At 40.6% G+C, this 23124-nt stretch overlaps 1 protein-coding gene across 1 annotated transcript in view; it reads left to right on the forward strand.

Annotated features, from left to right (window-relative positions):
* Positions 1-23124, forward strand: part of LOC125234359 (dystroglycan 1) — a 176975-nt gene that overhangs the window by 149577 nt on the left and 4274 nt on the right. The window contains 14 exon segments of the mRNA XM_048140549.1: positions 1496-1642; positions 2762-2929; positions 6925-7089; positions 8846-8965; positions 9407-9562; positions 10990-11133; positions 14679-14843; positions 15617-15844; positions 17905-18050; positions 20355-20495; positions 20810-20909; positions 21325-21573; positions 22249-22303; positions 22306-22469. Of these exon segments, the coding sequence (XP_047996506.1) occupies positions 1496-1642; positions 2762-2929; positions 6925-7089; positions 8846-8965; positions 9407-9562; positions 10990-11133; positions 14679-14843; positions 15617-15844; positions 17905-18050; positions 20355-20495; positions 20810-20909; positions 21325-21573; positions 22249-22303; positions 22306-22469 (2148 nt within the window).

The following is a 23124-nucleotide window of genomic DNA, read 5'->3' on the forward strand; positions in this document are numbered from 1 at the left end:
ACCCCCATTCGAGATTTGCCCCGCTGTACCTTACACTGAAGAGTGATAACTGTCATGTCTTCCGTTAACACCACAATACTAAATTTTAATTTTGAAAAAAAAAACCCCGACATAGTGACCCAATTTTCATCAAACAGCAAAGAACATTCCCGACTAATTCAGCTTTCAAACAAAATAAAACGAAATCTAAATCGGTTCATCAGTTCGAAAACTAATACGATTCCACAGACATACACGCACACAGACACGTCAAACTTATAACACTCCGTCGTTTTTGCGTCGGGGATTAAAAATTATAAGCCATGAGGCTTGACTTGAGAGGTACCTAATGATGAGCAGATTTGAAGTAGAGGAATTCCAGGACATAAGACATCCCGTTGAAATACTGTATCTATATCTAATGTAAAACTTAGGAACTCTAGAACTGTGTCGTGTCCATAATAGGACCGCAGTTTGACTCGTAATCTTTTTAGTAGTCATTCTAGATTTTAAGAAGTCATATAATTTTCTCCCTTATAATTAGTTTTAAAAATGGATGTCCTTGTCATGCCACTTTTCAGTCCAACAACATAGTTTTTTGAAACCTACGAACACTACACTGTAGGTGCTAAAAGGATCAGAGTTCATTTACCTAATACATATGCACACGACGCTCGTCTACAGATCTTGATGCTTAGGTACAAGTACCTAAATGTTAATCACCAGACGTGTGTAAACTAAAGTCACAAAACAGCATCTGCGAGTTAAACTAGTAGATAGTCAAATGTCTCCACAACCAACACTGGCGCTGGCGGTTCCTAGTTAGCAAGGGAAATCATGCGCCACGAACTTTGCGTAGTTGGAGGACCAGAGCTATTTGGTATATTTGTATTGGTGTACTTGTACAGTGTATTCGGACTCCTGGTTGCTGTGTTTTAGTTTTGTTATTCTCATTATGGGTCTTATGTTAAATATTTAGTTCTACACGAAAACTAAGTTAAGTAGGTATTTGTTGTTCCAGACTTGGTTCAACCATTTTGTTTTGCATTTGGTTTTGCTGAATATGTTGGTTACGTGTGTGTTTTTTTATTTATAATTATCCTTTCTTTTCAATTATCAACCTTCTAACCAGTTTTAAAATATGCAAAGACAATAGAACACAGAAATTATATATTTTACAAGTTTCCCTTTATCTTTGTACTTTTGTCTCTGTAAGTAAAATAAATAACTTTAGAGTCCCTAAGTTAAGCTCCTAGAAATGCTCTGCTTGTCATGGTTTTACAAAAATGTCCTTGCTTTTGATCCATTAAGCAACGAAGTCAGCCTTGAATGAAAAACAATTTGTAAACGTCGCAGTAAATGTAACTGAAATAGTGCAGTTACCGCCTCTCACAGAAATAGCACTACTTACCTGAAGAACTAAAACAATCTCTTAAAACTTTTCCCCCTCCGCACAAGACAAAGGATTATCCTCCCTTCAAGTAACTTACGAGTAATTTATTTTGCTTCCTTTCAGGTTGAACTAACAGCAAACCATTCAGAAATAGCGAAAAATGGCCTAAAAAGGTTATGGGGTGTTCCTGACACATCGGCCTACGTGGGACACTTGTTCCGAATGGAAATACCCAAACAAGCATTCACCGGAGACGTGCTAGCGTATAAGGTACGACTTCAATTCCATTCGTTCAATAGAATTTGTTCGATTCAATTCTAAATTCAAATGTAGCACTTTGGCAAAGAATTATGCTCCTTCGAGTGCTGGCCGATTTTATAGAAAGTAGATCGAGTCAACGAACAAATTGAGTTTGAATTTCTACATTCTTACTTTTAACAATTTCTGGCGAGTCGTCCATGGGATTTGATCGGCCTGTCTATTTTATAGAGTTCTTATTTAATAATTATTTTAGACAAAGTAGGCACTAGGCACCCAGAATTGCCTACGTTTGACAAATTTTGCGGACAGATTCGGACTTTAATGAAATTACTAAGACTTGTTATTAAACACCGTGAATGATTTATTAATCAGTTGTATCTTCTTCCGCTAACTGATGAGTCACCGATTTATGAATGTATTGTCCAAGTGTTGAATAAATCACTTGCATAAATAATTAATTGGTTAGCCGCTATGAGATAGCTACGAGGTAAATGAACTCGAAACTACTTACAATGTATAATGTAGGTAAGTATTATTAAAAGTTCAATTTTCCGGTCCATCGTTCTTCCGTCCGCGAGTCGCTTACGATAACCGGAACAATTGCCTATCTATCACTTTGATCGATTTAGAATCTTAATAGTGGTTACTAGTAGTTTTATATGCTCCTATTCATACGTAACACGTGTTTCGTGTTGCGAAACTAGGAAATTGTTGATTGATTGATGGTTTATGAAAAAACACATGTTGGCTACAGACAATAGCGGATAACGTCTAAAAGCATATTCTTTCACCTTCAGGCACTGCTACTCGTACAGAGTAAAATTGTCGTATGCCATATATAATTGTCGTATGGATATGGGTAATGTGATTCATGTGGAACATTAATTACACCGACACAAATGTTTGTTACCTACAAAGCTAATCATACAAAACTGGAAGTACTTACCTTTTTAAGTCGTTACGATCAATTGCCCTTAAAAGTAATGTTTTCAAGTTAATATTTCAATAGTACTGAATGTTTTAAACCACTTTTTAACTAATTTGCAAGTATTTTATACACTTTGCAGATAGTTGAATAAGAGTATCATTGCTTATTTAAGTTTATGTATTGACTTCGTTATTCGGCAGGTCCACAGCGAAGATGGCCGCCGCACGCCAAGCTGGCTGGCCGTGGACTCGAGACACGGGCTGATCAGCGGCGTACCGCAGCCGCAGGACCTCGGCCCGCACACCTTCACCGTCACCGCGCACGGGCGAACACGCGGGCTCAGTGCTACCGACTCGTTCACTATCGAGGTACGTCACTGACACGCCAGGACACACACTTTTGACCGCCTCAGTGCCTGTGCCGCAGAACCTCGGTCCGTACACCTTTGTCGTCTGCGCACGTCAGTGCCACAGACTCGTTCACTGTCGAGGTACGTTCAGGACACCAACTCTGCTGACTGGCTCAGTGCTCTGCCGCAGGACCTCGGCCGCACGCCTTCACCGTCACCGCGCACGGGCGAACACGCGGGCTCAGTGCTACCGACTCGTTCACTATCGAGGTACGTTCAGGACACTGACACAGTCTAGAATGGATCATTACCGTGCTGCAGCCTTTCCTCGGTACTTCAGCCTGCACACAGGCGGAGGTGCGGGCTCAGTGCCACCGAGTAGTGCACCATCGAGGTACGTTCAGGACACCGACGCACTCCAGACTGGAGTGTCGCCGTCGCCATCGAGTTCACCGTCGAGACTGGGCCTATCGAGATAGGTTCAGGACACCTACATACTTCAGGCGGCTGGACCAGGTATTCTCGGCCCGCGTACCTTCAACGTCATCGCATACACGCGGACCAGGAACTCAGGGCGACCGACTCATTGACTATAATTATAGATAGGTTCATGTCACCGGTAACCTCCAATTAGCTTTCCTCACTGTAGATGCAATCCTGGCCAGTTGTAAATGTTTTCGATTTTAATTTAACAATTTGCGGAAGACAGAGAACTAAGTGACATTAGATTGGCTTTTCGCCTGAGGGCTTTTCAAATTAAGTTTGCTGTCCAATATCTCTGAGGGCCTATCAAGAGTAGGTAATATTTTCGATCGTGTGGTATCATTAACGTATGACCACAGTATACGTAAAAAAAGAAAATCGGCACTTAAACTATAGTCGTTATTTAGTGAAGCCTATCAGCCGCGCAATTCTTTCACTGACTATTGTATTGTATTCAAAGAGTTTAATTGGAAAAGTATAAAAGAGCCCAGCATCCTTTCCCGATTAGTGGACTGAGACTAGTGTGTATTGGCCAAACAAAGAAAAGTGGGTCAGTCAAATGAAGCCACACCGCTTTTGTATGACTTCTGACTATTTGTGAGGCGGATGAGCGTTTTATTACAGTTTAGATCAGTGGTTCCCAAAGTGGTCCATACCGCCCCCCAGTGGGCGCTGAGGAGTTCCAGGGGGGCGGTAGAGGGCTCGAAAGCAATTGGGGGGCGTTCGTCCCTCACAGGGGGGCGGTCCCATATATGAGGAAAAAAAACTTAAAATAATAACTGTAAAGCCTATTGTTAAACACCATCTGGTCGTTTGTCTCGGCGCATTTGTATTATTATGCAATAAGCCGCGTCCGCCGTTAGCAAACATTGTTTTATTACCTTAGGTTTGTTTTTGTTTCGTCTAATATCTTTTGTCGGGTCCTTATTCTCCTTATCGGCGCGAGAACTCGAAGACATCTGAGTGACCGTTACACATGGACCGCGTAGTGCACAGCTTAATTTGCAATATTAATTTTACTGCGCATAAAGTTATTTATCGGGAGTGTTAATGATGGTTATATTAACTGTCCAGTTTTGCCACAAAGCGACTGAACATTTTTAATAATGTTTTTGTGATTACAAGTGAACTCGAACAACGACTTTTGTTGGTGTTAAATGTGAATACATAATTATATTGTTGGACTTGATTTGCTGCGACAATGTCGGAGGCTAAGAAAAAATGTCGCCAGTATAGTGTTGAATATTTGAAATATGGCTTTATTTCATCTCCCACCAACCAAACTTTACCCATGTGCGTGATCTGCCAGAAGGTATTCTCAAATGAGGCAATGGAGCCCTCTCGGTTACAAGAGCATTTGACTAAAATGCATGCTGACAAAAAAGACAAAGATTTGTCGTATTTTCAAGGGCTAGAAAAAAATTTCATACGCGGCCTAAGATGATGACGGACTGAGAGCTTCTTACAATATTTCGCTGTTGATTGCAAAAACAGGTAAACCACATACAATTGGCGAAGAATTGATTTTACCGGCAGTCAAAGAAGTTATAAACACTGTGATGCATAAACCAGGTGCAGATATTGGTGCCTATCTGCATCACCTCTATCGGATGTTAATCTTCAATTACAGGGTGATCACTTGAATTTAATTAAAACCAAAAATGTTATTGCTGCTTTTATGGGAAAAATCCTTCTGTTCAAGCGTAATTTAGGTAGAGGCGAATATATTGTCAGCATTTACAAATTCTTCATGCTGACTTCAATGAGCGGTTCCAAGATATTCTTGAAATGAACATACCGGATTGGCTTTTAAATCCATTCTCGCAGTTGAATACAGCAGAGTCACCTAACTTAGAAGAAGAACTAATTGAACTGACAACAAATGAAGAACTTAAAGTGAAATTTAAAATGGGATACCAGGAGTTCTGGCTCCAAAAATCAATACCTCAACTGTACCCTGGATTATGGGAAATAGCACAGAAGTTTCTAATCGCGTTTCCATCTTCGTATTTAGCTGAGCGAGGTTTCAGTGCCGTTCTCACATTACTTACAAAAAAAAGAAGCAAACTGCAAATTACTGAACGTGGTGACCTTCGGCTATTTTTAACGAAAATTCAACCAGATATAAATAAATTAACAAAATCGCATCCTTCACATTGAAATCTTGATTGTTCAATAAACTCAGTAGATAACTTCATATTTTCAATAAAGACAATAGTGCAAAAAATAAATAAATAGTGTTTAATCATGTATACTTGTTTTATTTTTAAGCGAAAATAAAAGCATCCTCAAAAAGTTGAATATAACTATGTATTTCGTTCTGCTTTACATGTACTTAAGTACGTATTCTAAGTCGTTTTGGGTTGTGTGTTGTTGTTGGGTGAGACTAATGTATGATTTTTGAAAGTAATGACTAAATACATCGTTTATTTCAGCTATTTTATGATAGGGGGGCGCTGAAATTTTGTTTAGATACCCAAGTGGGCGGTGGCCCAAAAAAGTTTGGGAACCTATGGTTTAGATGCACTTCATTGATGGGTATACGCGGCGCAATTGCATGCAAAGCGGACTCGCAACTTTCAATTCATGTCAGTGAATGTTTCAAATGAAGGAAACTTAATTAAAATGATGGTTGATAGTTCCTGCTTAGTTGTAATAGTTATGTTATAAATTGATATAGACGTTTGCACTAAAGAAAAACTTATCAAGTCCACCGATGGCGGAAACCGGAATTGAACCGGCGTCCAACTCACGCTAGAGTCTTAAATGACAATGTGTGCTTAGTCAGTACCTACCAGTGGCGGCTGGTGAAAATTTCTGCTAGGCAACACCGAGCAAAAAGAAACCTACCTTACCATTAGGTACTTTACTAGTAATCAATTTTAGGCAAGCCGGTGGGAATCGGCTTGTATGGACCAACCGCTGCTGGTACCTACTTATATTTTGGAGCACTATTTATATAAAACGCATTTTTTGTGAGTATTTGTGAATGTATAAGAATATGTTTTCATTTGTAAGATATTGATGCGCAATGGTAGGTATGTAATCAATGTGTATGATGATAAGTACGTATTTGCGACTTTATCCGTTCCGATTTTAAAATATTAGGACTATAGGACATGCAACATGAACATGACATGTATGTTAATGAAAAACCTGGCGATTATTAAGGTTTTTGCAAGATAGCAAACTCTTACGCACGCAATAACAGCGGAAGCTAATATTAGCTTACAGAAACCACGATTTTTTTATAACCACGTTTATGATATTAAGGAACAGTTTATTTGTGTTTTTTTATTAAATAAAAATTACCTAATAAATTAAATAATTAATACTTCAAAATTTTTCGTTGCGTGTAATTTTTATTTGTGAATGTGTGTAATTGTATACTGTACCTATGGACTAAGGTTGTCTGCAATAAATGATTTATTATTATAATAGCAGCGTTTATAGATATACCTTCTATCAAGCAGGTATATCTATAAACGCTAGTATATCAATAAATAAAAATGTTTTTATTTTGTTCCACAGGTGAAGAAAGCGGAAGAAAAACCCCACTCCAAATATGGCTCTTGCATGGGCTCTGAAAACCGCCTAGTGCTCGCAATCTTAGTAGACGGCGCCTTCCAGAACATTTCTCCGCGGCAGCGGATACGCGCGCTCATGGAACTCGCTAGCTTCATGGCCCTGGACTGGGTAAGATATCCTAATTTATGTGGAAGAAAGTCGAAGAAAAGTTACGGAGCCCAGCGTGCGTAGCCGAATGGCACAAACGCTCACGAAACGAAACGCTCGTAGATATCTATCTCTATCGCTCTTGCGTATTGGCGCAACAGAGCCAGACTACCTTTTGCGGCGTTTCATTTTCGTTTCGCGTCGCAGAAATGCCAGGCCAGGAGGGTTTACCTACTGACTTTGTGCTAGCTTATGTATATCAAAAAACAACAGCAAACAACAATAAGTATGGAAGAAAAAGACACGTCGAACCGAACCCAAGTGAATGGGAAAAGGCATCCATCATTCGCATGAATGATGATCTTTTAGGTACCTATAAGAACAGCAGGCGGCTCTGGTTCGCTGCGGCTTCCAAAATATTTTGCTGATGGAGGATGACATTGTATGTGACAAGTGTGACAACAACTTACTAGATCCGTAAATCACAAAGCGTTCTCCTCGGGCCTTTCAATGGCAACAAACAGCAGACTCGCATTACAAATCAAAATATACAGAAACCACTGGTATAAAACACGCATTCTCTTTATGACGGTTTACGATGGGTGTATTACTTCTTTAGGGCCGGTTTTTCAGTCGCCAGATAAATATATCTACCAGATAAAGTTATCACTATCCTTTTCATCACTCGTATAAATGACAGTGACAGCTGACATTTATCTGACAGATATTATTTATCTGGCGATTGAAAAACCAGCCCTTAATTAACTTGTTTTATATCACGTGTCATACTTTATAGGTGCCTTTGCATGATCGCAGTCATGATGGCTGAGTAACTAAGCGATCTAATTAATTAGTTTCTATAATAAATCGCTCTTATAAACGCCCATGACGACACTTTCGCTTGCCAGTTGCCACACGCAAGTATAGGAAGACTTTAGGTGGTAATATAAATTTCCTTTGTATTTTTCCGTAAAAAATCGTGTTTCTCATGCTAGTTCAAACAGTGTCAGTACGTCTTGTACTGAGACTGACTGAAATAGCATGACAGCTTCGTACGTTTCCGTAAGAATAGGTACAAAGGAAATTCTTTTCGCACTACATCTGTACCTATTGTCACTATATTAAATTTCCTATCAAGTATTTGTTATTTAGTTTATTGACTGCGATTACGTGTTACTTTGTGAAGTATAGGTATGTCTAGTATGTATTTATGTGTGTTTCGGGATTTACTGATTTATACAACTAGGGAGCAAATCAAATTATTAGCCACGTAAGCTGAAGACCCGGGTTCGGTTTGGTTATTGTCGTTTTTTCTTTCGTGTATGATATCTATTTTTAATTTATAATTTACAGATTTATTTACACATTTGATGTAGGTCGGTTGCATCAAACCGTCTGTCACCGTTAAAGCGTTCGTCAAATGTTATAGTATGGGAAGTTTCCATAGACGTCTGCTGCGTGACGATGATGTGTCTGTCAAATGTGGTTGATGCAACTGGCCTTTAGTTTCTTCTATCTCGAAGTCCAATTGTCGAAATTATGCTATTGAACTGCGTATTAATGCTTTAAAAAATTTAGGTTATTTATCATCACTCTTCATTCACTTGCCCTTTTCCCATTAACTATTTAGGGCGGTGTAGTAGATCTTCTTCAATTCATCTCTATCAGCAGTCATTTCCATACTAATACCTTTCACTCTCATATCATTCTTCACATAGTCCATCCATTTATCAATGTATTTAATAGTAGTATTGTAAATGTTTTTATATATTTGCAGGATGAGTTCTGGATCGAGCCGTACAAGACTGAAACGGCGCGAAAACAATCGGTACTGATGAGCGGTGCCGGATCAGCCGCGCGTAGGCACGGAGACGCCACGACTGCGATCTCTCTGAACGTGAGTCAATATTTTGTACATACAGATCTAATTGCAGCCGTGATACCTACGACTTTGGTTGTAGATCAGAATCTGCAGCGGGTGGCATGCATCGGTCCGTCGTCCGCGACGTCTGTATGGTGTGTTCGCAAAAGTTAATTCCCAAACATCATCAAACATAGTATAGGTACTTACCTAGTGACGCCGCGGGCGACATTCAAAATGACCGAGGCCTACCTCAGCCCAGTACACGAGGACTTGATATTGATCAACATCTGAATGAGGTGATTCTACTCTGGACCAACAATTTGGAACGTCAATGATCTAAGTTGGTCATTAGCATTGCTTATAAGTTGAGCGTGTATCTTAGCGGCTTTAGCGCTGGAACGGGTTTTTCTAATTTGTGAAAACTAATGTACCTATCATTATTATCATTAATTCAAATTATTTGTGACATTCCAGGTGGGCTGTGGCGAGAAGCTATGGGGCCGACATAAGGTGCTGGTGGCAGGCCTGCGCGAACAGTCTCGTGACGGCACGCTCGCGCACCTCTTACGACTGCCCGTCATCGGCTGGCGGCTCTCGGCCGTCAAACCTGTGCCCCGGCTCAAGAGACAGGTGACTAAACACTATATAAGTATATAGTGGACGCTGATGCCGCGAGCATACTGGCGACAGGACGCTCTGGCGCAGCTGCTGTGGTGAACGACCCTCAAACCCTTACATACTTCGAGTCCATGACCATGGCACAGTATAATTAAGAGTACTATCGTACAGTATGGCCACTCCCGCTCCCCGATGAAAGTGCCGGTTACCCCCTCTCGGTTACCTCACAGTTACCCCCTGTCAAAAACGCGTACAGTTGACCTATCATATTTCACTCATACAAGCATGGTACGCGTTCACCTAGATGAGATTAGACTGCTACCACAGAATATATAATAGTACAAGTACAGAAGGCCCACTGCTTTGATGTTCACGAAATGCCGCCTTTTTAAATGCCTACAAAATTCTAACAAAGAAACGAACCGCACGTGCGAAGCGTCGGAGGATAGGGTTGCCTATGGATTAAAAGGCATTAATTCTCAGATAAATAGTTATACTATATATTCAAGTCTTGGTTAATTTCTAGGTATATATACAGTATTTATATATTTTTGTTGCAGCCTTCAGCATCACAAGCCTTATTGAACTTTTCCGTTAGACTTAATCAATAAGATTAGTGTAAGATTGTCCTATTTTATTCATGATGTCTATTTAACTAAGCATTATTAGCCATTCCACACGTGGACATCGTATATGAACCTTGAAAAAAAACTCGCTACGTAATGTAACAATAGAAAGTGCGAACGTGCGTTCCGTGAGAACGCGCGCCACCCCGAACTCGCGGCCGCCAGCATGTACTTGTAGCGCGGCGATAGAATTGCGGAGTGAGCCGCCCCTGCTGCTACGAACGCGCCTCTTTCATATATTTGATCGCCAGTGTCCGAAATGTGACCATGGTCCGAACTGCAACGCCAAACACGCTAACACATCACGGTTTGCTTTATATCCGTGAATAGTTATTATCTCCAGGTGCGCTCGCGCAACGAGCGTAGTCCAAGTGGTAATGTTTGATTCTACCTGCGTTGTGTATAAATGTACACAATGTAAATGTTTTTGTTTACGCGCTCACTTAGTTAATAAGCATTTTGTTTTAAATTATATGTTTCTCACACAAGTGAATTGTAATTCTTCTGAGAAATAAAGATCTTTAAACCCAACTCAATATGGATATCCGTACATTCTGACAAGATTCATGATAACGCGCACTATATCTGGCGTTCAAACTCCGGTATAACATATCGTATGGTACGGCACTTTGCCTACTTAGCCACTACTGGTGCAGTCCGCTAGTTATTTACCATACAAAGATTTGAATCAAACTCTGTTGAACAAAAAGACAAACTTGGACCGACAAACCCAGCGCTTCAGAAGCTAGAAAGGCCCCAAATAATAGGACCAGGTACGTAAGGCAGAAGGCTCAATGTCGTTGTTTGTTCCAGTCACCGCAAGACCTGGACGACGGGTCGGGCGCGGGCTACGACAACTACGACGACGAGGAGGACGCGGGCGACTACAGCGGCTACGACGACGCCGACGACGACGACATCTACAAGGACGTCGACCCGCCCGCCGGGCCCGAGATGGTAAGTCTATACCTACTACTTGGGTCTATACTTACGGTTGGATTTCATACAGAGGCGCAAAGGATATGTGAGTATGTGTACAGTTGTGTTCAACTCTCGCTTCATGCGAATACGTAGTGTACTCTCTGTCAAACCCAGACCCATTGGTGACGTTCGGTTTCTCTTTAAAGTTCCGTACTAAAAAAAGTGCAACAGAAGCTCTTATGCTGTATGTCTGTTTAATTACTTCGTGTGCAGTGAGTGTCTAATCCAACTATAAAAATGCCTTCGGGTAAATTCGTTCAGGTTTCAACTGAGATTTTATTTCGTGGTCGTTAGATGAACCACGGAACAGCTGTTGCGTGCAATTTCAGTATATTTTATTATTATATAAATGAATTAAGTAAAATACAAACGAAAGGAAAAGTTTAGTTAAACCGAGCACGACTGCCGTCCGATTCATCCGTTGCCATTACTTTTCATGAGACTCATATCATATCGTTAGAAGAATGCGTCACTGGTCTCTATGTCAGTCTTTCTAACATGATCGCAGTAATACCGTACCGTAAATAAAAGTCAGGACTTCCTGATAGTATGTGGTCATTTTTGTGGCGTAATCAAATCCGCATCTCACGACATGTGCTTCTGTTAAAATAAAACTAACAAATCTCATTCGAATACATTTCTGACCTTGCGGAGAACTTTGAACGGACAGAGAAGTATCATTCTAATAAAACCATGACTAATAAATAAGTCTGCACACTGCATCAATGACGATGAGTAAGTATACCAAATGCATTGTTTAATGGCTTAGTCATTGGCGTCTATTAGCCTTCTCTTGAATTGCTTTGAGCAATTGTTTCTTGTTATTCAAATTAGTTGGCAAACCTTGAACTGACCGTCAACTCGATGAATTGGCATTATTTCTGTAAAATTCGTCAATTACAGGTCATTTTAGACAAGACTTTTTATATAAGACAATTTTAAAGTACTAAATACTGGTTTCTATACATTGCAAGAGAGTAAGATCGATTTAATAGAACGAAATGTACTCTGAAAGTATTTGATAAGATTCTTGATATGTAAAGGAACCAAGCACTAAAGTGTGCTTGGGTGACGCTTAAAATGGTTCATCGTTATGTATAAATCTAATAACTGCGCGTCATTAGGCGGGTCCATACAGAGCGGGCAGTGTCGCGAGGCAATAACCGCGGCAAATGGACAACATAGACGTGCCTCGGCTGAGGCAAGTCGCTCGGTCACAGAAAACGCGCATGACGAGACTCGCTCTGTGTGGACCCGTTTTAAACTTAATATAACAATAATAGTTTTAAGATAAGAGGTTTCCTGTCTGATTCATTGTTCCCTTACCTGGTATGGCCCTGTCATCCATGTGTAAGACTGGAGTTCCACTGTTTCGATTTGTTGTCGTTAGAGTGGGACTCTAGCCTTACAACCCCGATTCTCATTGATAGATTCATTGGTAAATAATGCTTAACAAACAATACATCATTCAGATTGTTTACTTTTCTACACTGTGTAACATGACGATATAAGTTTAATCGAAGAAATATTGCTAGTGAATGTGATTGTATCAAACTGGAATTCGATTACATTAAAAACAATGAGTAAAGAACCCAATGAATGTAAATATGGAAAGATTGCAATAGGTATTATTTTCCAATGAATATCCCTTTGTAGAATAAATTACTGAAAGGAATGAAATCTTGCACTTATCTGTCACGCCATTATAGTCGCATCCATCGAGACACATTATTTAGCATGGAATGTTGAATGGCTATGCCGTATTCAATACCTACTGTTGAAATCCCCTGTAATAGCACCGGGAATCGTACAGAACAACATATTTGGCAAACATTCGACTAAAATCATTAATCGGGTTTTCATGTTATACATTTCGTCGCCAACATTGGATCAAACATTGTACATTTCATACATCAAACATAATAATTGAATTAATTCAGAAGCTTAGGGTCGAAAGTATCGCTTCACGAATCATACCTACACCGACATCCATAATAAATTGTTTAAATTTAATATGCCTAATAAAAAGATCATAATTGACAAGTGAGCTTTGTGTGCCGTTATTAACTACTTATTGCGTTTTCACGAGTTCGCCCTAACAGAAGCTTAAATAAAACACGGCGCAGGTTTCAGAGCACCCTACTAAAGATTTTACACGATCAGTCGCTTAAGATCCGTGCAAGCGAATTCCAATCGCAGCTAAAAGTGCGCTCACAGCGAGAGCAAACCTAAAGCTTGAACGCCGCCCCAATAACCCCACACAGGGCTCGCTCACTGTATGTCTGTATGGGTGGCAGTACTAACCTAGTGTGTGTCGCGGCGCCCGCGCTGCAGGTGGACCCTCCCCCCGCCCCGACCCCGACCCCCGTCCCGCACCCGCACCGCCACCACCACGGCGAGTCACCCCACACCACCGACACGTTTCAGACCTCGCCGCCGCGCACCGCGACCCCTCCACCGACTCCAGCCCCCACAGCCCCCGCGCCGGACCCCACGCTCCCCCCACAGAGCCCTCCACCACCCCCGCCCCCTCCCCGCCCCCCGCCACGGCCAGCGAGGGGACGACGCGCGCCGAGGCGTCCACGCCCGAGCCCACCGCTACTAATACATATACCACGGAGGTTTGTCGTAACCCAGCTGCCGCATCTGTGTTCGCATGCCGTGTCTCGTGTCCTTCTCGGCTCGACTTTGTAATACTGAGGGTCGGTTGCACCGAACCGTCTGGCACTAACGAGGAATGGTACTGGCTGTCCGCCTCTCTAAATGAATCTCACTACAGAAATTAGTGGGTTCGGTCACCTTTCGGTACTAGTTTTGAAGGACAAGTTCTCCCTACAGATTGAGTTTGGGCAGCTAAAAAATACGTGACTGTCATTTTAGGCTACTCATATTACAAGAATCAATAAAATCGGAGCCGGACAGTTGGGTACCTTTCCTTGTAAGTTAAACCGTTCGTTAACTTTTTTATGGAAAGTTCCATAGACCTTTGCGTCGTGACATTGAAGTGTTTGTTAACTGTGGTTGGTGCAACTGGCCCTAAATAAGACTTAGTTTTACTCTGTCTAGCTGATATTGACATCACACTGTTTTAAGCATGTATAGTTTGTTATAATATTGTGACGTATGTCGAAAAACTTGAAATACTATCCTCATCCCTATTTAATTTATTCCTTTAGCGACGTAGTTTGCATTAAATTTATTTTAAGATAGTTTTTCTTCTTAATTTTGTTTCGTCAGAGTAGAACGAATATTTATTTTGACATGTTTAGCAGTAGATAGAAAAATGTTAGAATCCACAGACTGGACTATTTTAGTATGAATGCTAGTGTCAAAATACTCTAAATTATTTTGTTTCTGTCAAACAACAAAATTCTCTATTAAGAAGTGACAGACAAAATACTTCTAGAAACTTAAAATGCACTGGCATGAAGTTTGAGGTTAGTACTCCTTGCGTGAAAAAAGCTTATCGTATTTTAAACAACACACCCATACCTATTTTCTTATAAATTTAACCATTTCAGCTGGAGCCCAAAGTGAAAATCACTCCCTACGGCGCCGAAACAGCATCAGAATCGAATATTATCAGTTATTCCGCCGTGCCTTCAGCGGCAAGTCCTAGAGGTTTCGACCACGACCACGTCATCATAGTACCTGGTGACGATGCCACTACCACCGAAGCCGAAACGGTATGTACACCCACAAATCACCATAATGACCCGGCCACGATATTGGTCTAAAGACGGCAGCGGCGAGCGACGGCCATACATTGAAGCGAGACACAGCGATGGGACTTTTCATTCGCACCTATTTCATTGGCTACCGCTCGTCGCTGTCGCCTAATACCAATGTCGTGGCTAGGCCGTAACCACCTAACACTTCACGAGTAGACTAATTCTGATACAGAGTGGAACTGGTGTTGATATAACACTTAGAATAGTGTACATTTTTACCTCACGGTTCTCATTTCCATTGTTTATATTAATATGTAAATATAACTGACTAATCTGATGACGTAGAAACAACGGGATACACAAAGGGGTTGGAATTTAATAAGCAATTTAGCTTTCATGCACTGTAAATTCCCACTTGTAAATTGGTCAAGCTTTTATAAACTTGTAATTAATACTTATAAAACAAATCTTTCCGTCGCAAAAACTTGTGCTTTCAGCTATAAGGGCCTTTTTACACGGCGCGCGACCTCGTATGCGATTTTAGTTGCATTGCGATCTGTCGAGATTCCATACAATTCAGCACACCAATCAAATACCGCACTAGCACCGTGCTTAGACTCTTTGTAACTTGGGAATCTGAAATGAAATAAAAATAAAATGGCAATAAACATGCAAGCCTAGTTTTTTTCTTGCAATTTCGGCCTTTACATGGTTTACAAAGTACGGATCCGTTGTTCCTACGTCCACCCTTCACGGCACATCGTGTGAGCGTCGCATGGCACTTTCAGCAGACAGTTATAATTCGCGCGTCCAACGAGCCCTCCTCCACCGAGCCTTCCACCACGCCCGAGGCCACCGCACCGTCACCAGCAACAACTTCTTCAACAACAACAACGACGACGACAACAACAACAACAACAACTGAGGCGCCGACAACGACGTCGACAACCTCGACAACTTCAACGACGACTGAGGCCGCGCTGCCTGAGACTGAGATCACAGAAGTTACTAAGGAGGTTTGTAAATGGGATAAAGTCTAAGGGCTGATTTAGACGGTATGCAAGTCCGCGTACCGTCTAAATGAGCTTTAGGACACATTCGTCACACACAGACAGAAAAGTTTGCATTAGGCGGTACCTCTGATTGACAAAAATGATGTTTGATGATTCATGGAACACAATGCGTCACAACTATGGCGTCATATACAGCTATTTGGCCGTCATGGGACATATTTTTTTCTAAGATCTACTGTATTTAACACTCAATATTTATTTGATAGAACTTTACTGAGAGGTCATGTAAAAGAGACTTTCAAAAGTTCTTTTTTTGATTCGCTGGAACTAATATCAACATCATAAAACCACTTCGCCAAACAAGAAGATTATGCAGCCTACCTAAATTATACTTAACGTACAACGTACGTAGCGTACGTTCTTATTTATCAATTTTCAACTCTGCAAATGTCAAGTCCCCTTCATTCATGAGATCCAGCATCATAAGCCTGATCCGCCGTTATCGTAAGTATCAATCAGTAATAAGGCTCGTAGAAATGGGTTATGGTATGCACTGAAAATAAGAAATGTAGTAAGCTACAGAGTTGAGTAACCACCTGCGAACATGTTTCTATGCAGTGGGTCACCTAACTCTGCACCTTACGGCACTGATCCCACCAAAAGCTAGTAAACTATGAGCCTATAAAAACGAACAGAAGATAGTCACTGCCGTGTAAATAAAAGAGATAGCAAGCGATTTGTAGCTCATCGCTCGGATATATAATGCCCGCGCTATCATCGCGTCTCTTTTATTTACGCGGATGATCTCTTGTTCGTTTTTATAGCTGATAGCTAACGGCCCTTGGTGGGACCAGTGCTAGTACACTGCACAGTTGCAGCCAAGTGGTAATGGTTTATTTAATAGAGTGAATGCGTGTGATCACGGGATACATAACATGGTATTTTTGAACTGGGCGCATTTTTGATCTTAATCAATTAACACTAACTTTTTTCAAAATTTAGAACTAAGCCGCTCATCAGTCATTAGACTCGTTATGGATAGAAATGATCTCTTTTGAAATACATTTAAACTCGACATTTTTCTTAAAACTGGTTGTTTTATAGCTACATGCGATCTAATTTGACTATATTTAATCGACGTTTCAACTTGTGCCAACTTCATGTTTATATCACTAAATATGAGTAAGTACCTATATACATATTGTGTTTTTAACATTTTTTTTTATTGTGAGAAAACACATATCAAGTAGTTATTTAATTGCTCATTCAAATGAAGCTATTAAACTTTTTTTTCTGTATATTTGTATGGTGTATAAAATGTAACATCACGGTACTACCACATCTCGACACTGGCGATCAAAATATGAAAATTTTAGTAAACATTGGTTTTATGCTATATATTACAGAAAAAATATAATCATGTTTGTATTTTGGATACTGCGGATGTATATCGTACTTAAAATTAATACGAGATGTTACGTAAACCATCTTCTGTCCAATAAAGTAAAAACTGTTTAAATCGGTTAACATTATAAAGAATTATCCCTGAAAAACCAGGTCGCGCAAATTAGTTAGCAAATTGACCGGGAGATGGCGCTATACACTATAATACTCATTAGTGCCTATACTTTTGTCTTCTAGTCAAGTCATTAGAGTTATATGAAAATATGAGATTATTTTTACTAGGTAGTTTGAAAGAAAGTTTGTACGGAACCCTCGGTGGGCGAGTCCGACTCGCACTTGGCCGCTTTTTTTTATTGTGAGAAAACACATTTCAAGTAGTTATTTAATTGCTCATTCAAATAGTAAACTTTTTTTCTGTATATTTTTGTTATACTGTGGTACTACTAAGTACTAAGTGGCTAAATTATGTCATATTTATTAAATTACATAAACACCTCGTCAGATGACAAACTCAAAACAGCAAAAATCAATCTTGTTTTGTTACTACGCTTTGGTTAAATAAATATGCCTTTGAACTCGTAGTGAGTTTCGTTTGTCACTAGACGATATATACCGCTCAGTAATCGAATCAATGTATAACAGTGTGTACATAATTCCAGGAGTCAGTGACCCCATCAGAACGGTCGAGCACAATCTTCGGTCGCACCACCGAGACGGTGACCTTCCCTATCCCCGTCACCAGGAAGCCGCCGTCTCTCAAACACCACATGAAGAAGGTCGCCACTGCCGCTGGAAAGGCGTTCAGGTAATACATTAGAATTATAGGAATACTCGAGGTTGAAAACGCATAAGCGGATTAAAGGGCAACGCATAAGCTGGCAAATAAAAAAAAAAAATATCAAACATAGTGCCTTAAGTCTATTCCGACGATGTATTTCTGTGTATTGGTCCGTAAGACGTTAAACTTTTTCATTATTGGCCATTTTCTACTAATGTGTAGGAATGCGGTGTGCAGTCAATCCTACATGAATACTCTTTAACTGCTATCTCATACACAATTTAGGCCTTGTCTGTCTTTAAATATTTTGTAAAAACCCACCACAAAAACATTATTCTGTCAAGATTCTGCCGCTGTCGCGATTATATGCAATACTAAGAATATATGGATATATGACGAATTAAACAACATAATTATGTAGGGCTAAGAAAGACGGCTGTCTATTATTTGATTTATTTATCACCATCTGTCACGTTCTGACAAGTATTTAACCCTTTATTTGATTTTGTTTATTGGGATATACACTGACAAAAAATAAATCTACAAAAGTTATTAAGTACTTTAAATTATTTTTAATAGCAAATAATATTGACTCAATCTACACGTATTCGGTAAAAAATTAATACAAAGTTGTGGCAACACTTTTAATTGTCAGTTTTATCCAAAATGGCCGACCGATGGAAACTGCCGCCCCTTCGCAAGGTTTTAACTGTTTTTTTTCATGTTTTTAACAGTGTATATAGTTAAAATATAGATCGAGCAGGTTGATAGATATATTTTTGTGTGTTTACTATGATTTGTATACCGATTGGATTGCTTTTGCATCGTCGGTGGCCGTTTAATTCTGTTTGTATATCACAATATACAATGCCAAGTATCTGGTCAACTACTATAATAGGTGTGTGTTTACTGTGATAAACATTGCCAGTTTCACTACGAAATACGATTTATTTCTATGTATTTTGTAATATACTTTGCCAAGTTTGTGCAATTTTTGGAATTAGTTTAATTAGATATTTTTGCTTCTCAACAGCATGTAGTCCAAATAAGATTTGCTAAAATACTAGCCCTAATTCCTAAAAATGCCCCTTATTGAGACAAGTGACAATTCTGATGACGAAAGAGAGCTTGACTATCTTAGGATGTTTTCATCGCCCGAATTTTCCTCTGTAACGTCTTCTCTTGACTCTTCTTACGAACGCTTGAACCTGCTTTGTAGCTCTCGCTCCGGTGATGAGAGTGATAGTAGTAATAATAACGAGCAAATTAACGAAACAGGATACAACCACCAGTCAGACAATCTAGAGGAAAATTGCCCCTTTGACCCCAATAAATCGAGAAATTTGTCCTTCGCCCACCCGAGAACCCGACTATTTTAATATCCCATCAATTTCTTCGTTACTATCTCTGCCATCTGTTACTACAACGCCAACATCGTCAAAACCCAATACGCGAGGAACAAGAAAAACAAGGGCCAAGAAACAAATTGCACCAGTTTCCAATAGGCCGAAAAGACTGAAAAAGTTTGTCCTTAGTTACACCTGGTCAAAAGCCCCATTTCAACATGCAGCTTCTATTGAAGAAAAAGATGATGAGTATGAATATTTACCTGCAGACGATTTGCCATGTTGGACATTTCATTTTCACTGAAAATGACATGGGGTGCTGTAAATATTGCCAAAAGTTGACGACTGTTTTTTGCATTAAATGTTAGGCTGTTTTTGTTAAAGGGAAGAATCCCAGGAATTGCTTTTTGAGTTTCCATACAAAACAATGTACCTATGGTTCGGTTTTTGTATACTGCGTTTTGATTTTTGGTATACAAATGAAATAAAAAATGAATTTATTTATTTCTTTTTATTTAAATTCCACTGACCCATATTTGGCATTGCCTATCCTAATATACATTACCGAACATACATAACACTTCATTACTTTGGCACTGTATACTAGATATACATCGGTTTTCATGAAAACTGAAAACATTAGATTTTTTTTAGTAATTTTTACTAACCTATTTTTGACCCTACATTTCAGAACATTTGTCAAATAAAGCAATTTGAACATTTTTTAGTCCTGCCAAATAAAGGGTTAAGTGCAAAAGTGCCGCATGATACGACAAGTGACAAAAACACGACTATGATACGGCCACTGTTCATGTTAAATGTGACATAGGTAAAGGGTCGGTTTCACCAAACCGTCTGTTACCGAAATTAGCGTTCGCAAAATCTTTAGTACGGGAATTTCCATAGCTTCTGCTGCGTGACGTCGATGTGTTTTATGCAACTGTGGCTGATGCAACTGGCCTTAAATATGTATTGTATTGTTCAGATACGTGATCCCCGCGAACCTGTTCACGGATCCAGAGGACGACAACAACCTGACCTACAGCATGTACATGAGGGAGGGCACCAAGCTCAGCAAGAACTCCTGGATACAGTTCCTGCCGTCCAAGCTGGAGGTGTATGCACTGTGAGTACACTTTCTTGAATCAATCTAAATAAAAAGAAGAAACTGACTGGCTGACTGACTGACATCAACGCACATCCAAAACCGCTGGTTCTAGAGATTTCAAATTTGGCACGTAGGTTCCTTATAAGGTGTAGAGGAGCACTAAAAAGGATTTTTCAAAATTCACCTCTTAAGGGAAGATTTTGAGAGAAAATTTCTGAATACTTCTCTATCTCATTTGAAGCCTATCTGCCTTCCTTTGTTGGAGGAATAATTTTGTGTGTGTGTTCTGTTTTTGTGTTCGTTTATTTTACGGTATTTTTATGGCATTTCAGGCCATTGGAAGCGCACGTGTCTCGCTGGAACTTCGTAATCGAAGCGCAGGATAGCGAGGGCCGGACGGCTCAGGGACCACTTGATATCACCGTCCAACAGGTACAATTACGCTCTTCATTTACAATTTGTATTAAAGAATGAATGATATGAGGTTGCCGGTCGAATTAATTTTCTGTCATTATAGCCCGCCCCGTTAATCCCTAGAACTGTGTCGACCTCATCTATTTTTTCCCCATTTTTTTGTGATTCTGGATTCTAGTCCTCTAATTCATATCTTATAGAATATTTTTTTATAAAGGCAATTTTAATGACGCCATTTGCAATGCCACTCTGACAATTGCCGTTGTGAACCCCATTGATGTTTGTCGTTTGAGAAAGAATCCGAAAGAAACAACTTCAGCTCGATGCTGATTACAGAAGCAGTCTGATATACCACCAAAAACTCTAATTAGGAGTAGAATTCTGCCTATTATAGTAGCACCAGCATTATTTAACAGAAATATGTTTTTTTCAGCACAAAGCCGCCCGCACTATCAACCACCAGTTCGTCATGCACTTCAATCTAAACAAGACCTTCACCTATGACCTGGACTGGCAGATCCGCGCGCTCGAAGGCATCGTCAACCTTCTGGCCACCGACATGCATCACATTACTGTACTCAATGTGTCACAGAGCGGAGATGTCTGCGAATTTGTGTGGACCAATGATACGCTGCCTAAGGAGACTGCGTGTCCTATGGATGATATCAAGAGACTAATGCAGGTAAATATTTGAGTCACTGGTTTCGCAGGTCCGTGTTGGAAGGCATCGTCAACCTTCTGGCTACAGATATGCATCATCACTGTGCTCAATGTATCGCAGATGGACGATATCAAGAAACTGATGCAGGTACATTTTTGAGTTAGTGAGTAGGAGGTAGGTCCAAGTTAAAAGGCATCGTCAACCTTCTGGACACCGATATGCACGATATTATTACTGTGCTCAATGTGTCACAGAGCGGAGATGTTTGCGAGTTTGTGTGGACCAACGATACCTGATGTTGATGCTACTCAAAGGAACCACTTGATGCATTATGAAGCAACTTTAGGCGGGTTAGCAGGGTCGCGTGATAAAACCTATCACGTCAGACCAACGTAATAAGGATTATCACACTCGTGTGCTTCGCCCGCAGGACAACTTGCATATCAGTCTGTTACATTTCATTCGGTTTAACTCATGCTCGATTTGGGTGATCATATTATAATACTGAGGCTATAGTGTAAAAGGGTACAAGTTTCGCGGAGCGCAGGTGAAAAAGGGTGTATGTCCCATATAAGACTTATGCCGCTTTTCACCTGCGCTCCGCACTCTTTTTCACTAGAGCCAATTTATAATTTCCAGACGTACTATACTTTTTGTCCATCATCATCGTCCTCATGATCAAGTTTTAATTTTCAGATAATGGAGACGTCCCCCGAATCTCACCAACCGTCCCAGCGCATGCTGGACGCGATGTCCCCGAGCTCACCGTGCTGGACGTGGCGTGGCGCGGCGCCGGCCGCTGCGCCAGCGCGCCGCCCGCCACGCGCGCGCCCGACACCTACCCGCCCGTCACCAGGAACCAAGTGGACATGCTGCGCGCCACTGTCGGACACCTGCTGCTCTATAAAGTGCCCGAGGTGAGTACAAGACGTGTTTAATTACCCGACGCATGCTGGACGTAATGTCACTTGAGCTCGTCGCAGTAGACGTGTCGTGGCGCCCGACACCTACCCGCCCGTCACGCGCAACCAGGTCGACTTGCTGCGCGCCACTGTCGGGCATCTGCTGTCGTACAAGGTGCCTGAGGTGAGTACGAGACATTACTCACCCGCCCGGCACATGATGGACGTGATGTCCCCTGAACTTGTAGTATGTACTGGCAAACTAGCATACGTGTCATAGTAAGGTAAGTAGAAGATGTTTTACCGAACCTATAAAGTAACAACGACGTTGGGGACTTTGCCCGATTGTCCCGTATGACCCGACCTACGATATTTTATATTATCACACATAACATATTGTGCCGTCGCGACTGTGGTCGGACGACGCGCGACCCCGGTCTACCGTTGCTAAAGCCGAAGGAAACTGATAAACCGTGAGCAATCCGTTGCCACAATTAACGACCGGTCTGGCCTAGCCCAGGTTCAAATCCAGATAAGGGCATTTATTTGTCTGATGAGCACAGATATTTATTCCTGAGTCATGAGTGTTTTTGTTTTCTATATATATAAGTATATTTTTTTTATTTTTATTTATTCTTAACAATAAACATTGTGTCGAATATTCATTCAT

The sequence above is a fragment of the Leguminivora glycinivorella genome, chromosome 16 (assembly GCF_023078275.1).
Source record: "Leguminivora glycinivorella isolate SPB_JAAS2020 chromosome 16, LegGlyc_1.1, whole genome shotgun sequence".
Taxonomy (NCBI): Eukaryota; Metazoa; Arthropoda; class Insecta; order Lepidoptera; family Tortricidae; genus Leguminivora; species Leguminivora glycinivorella.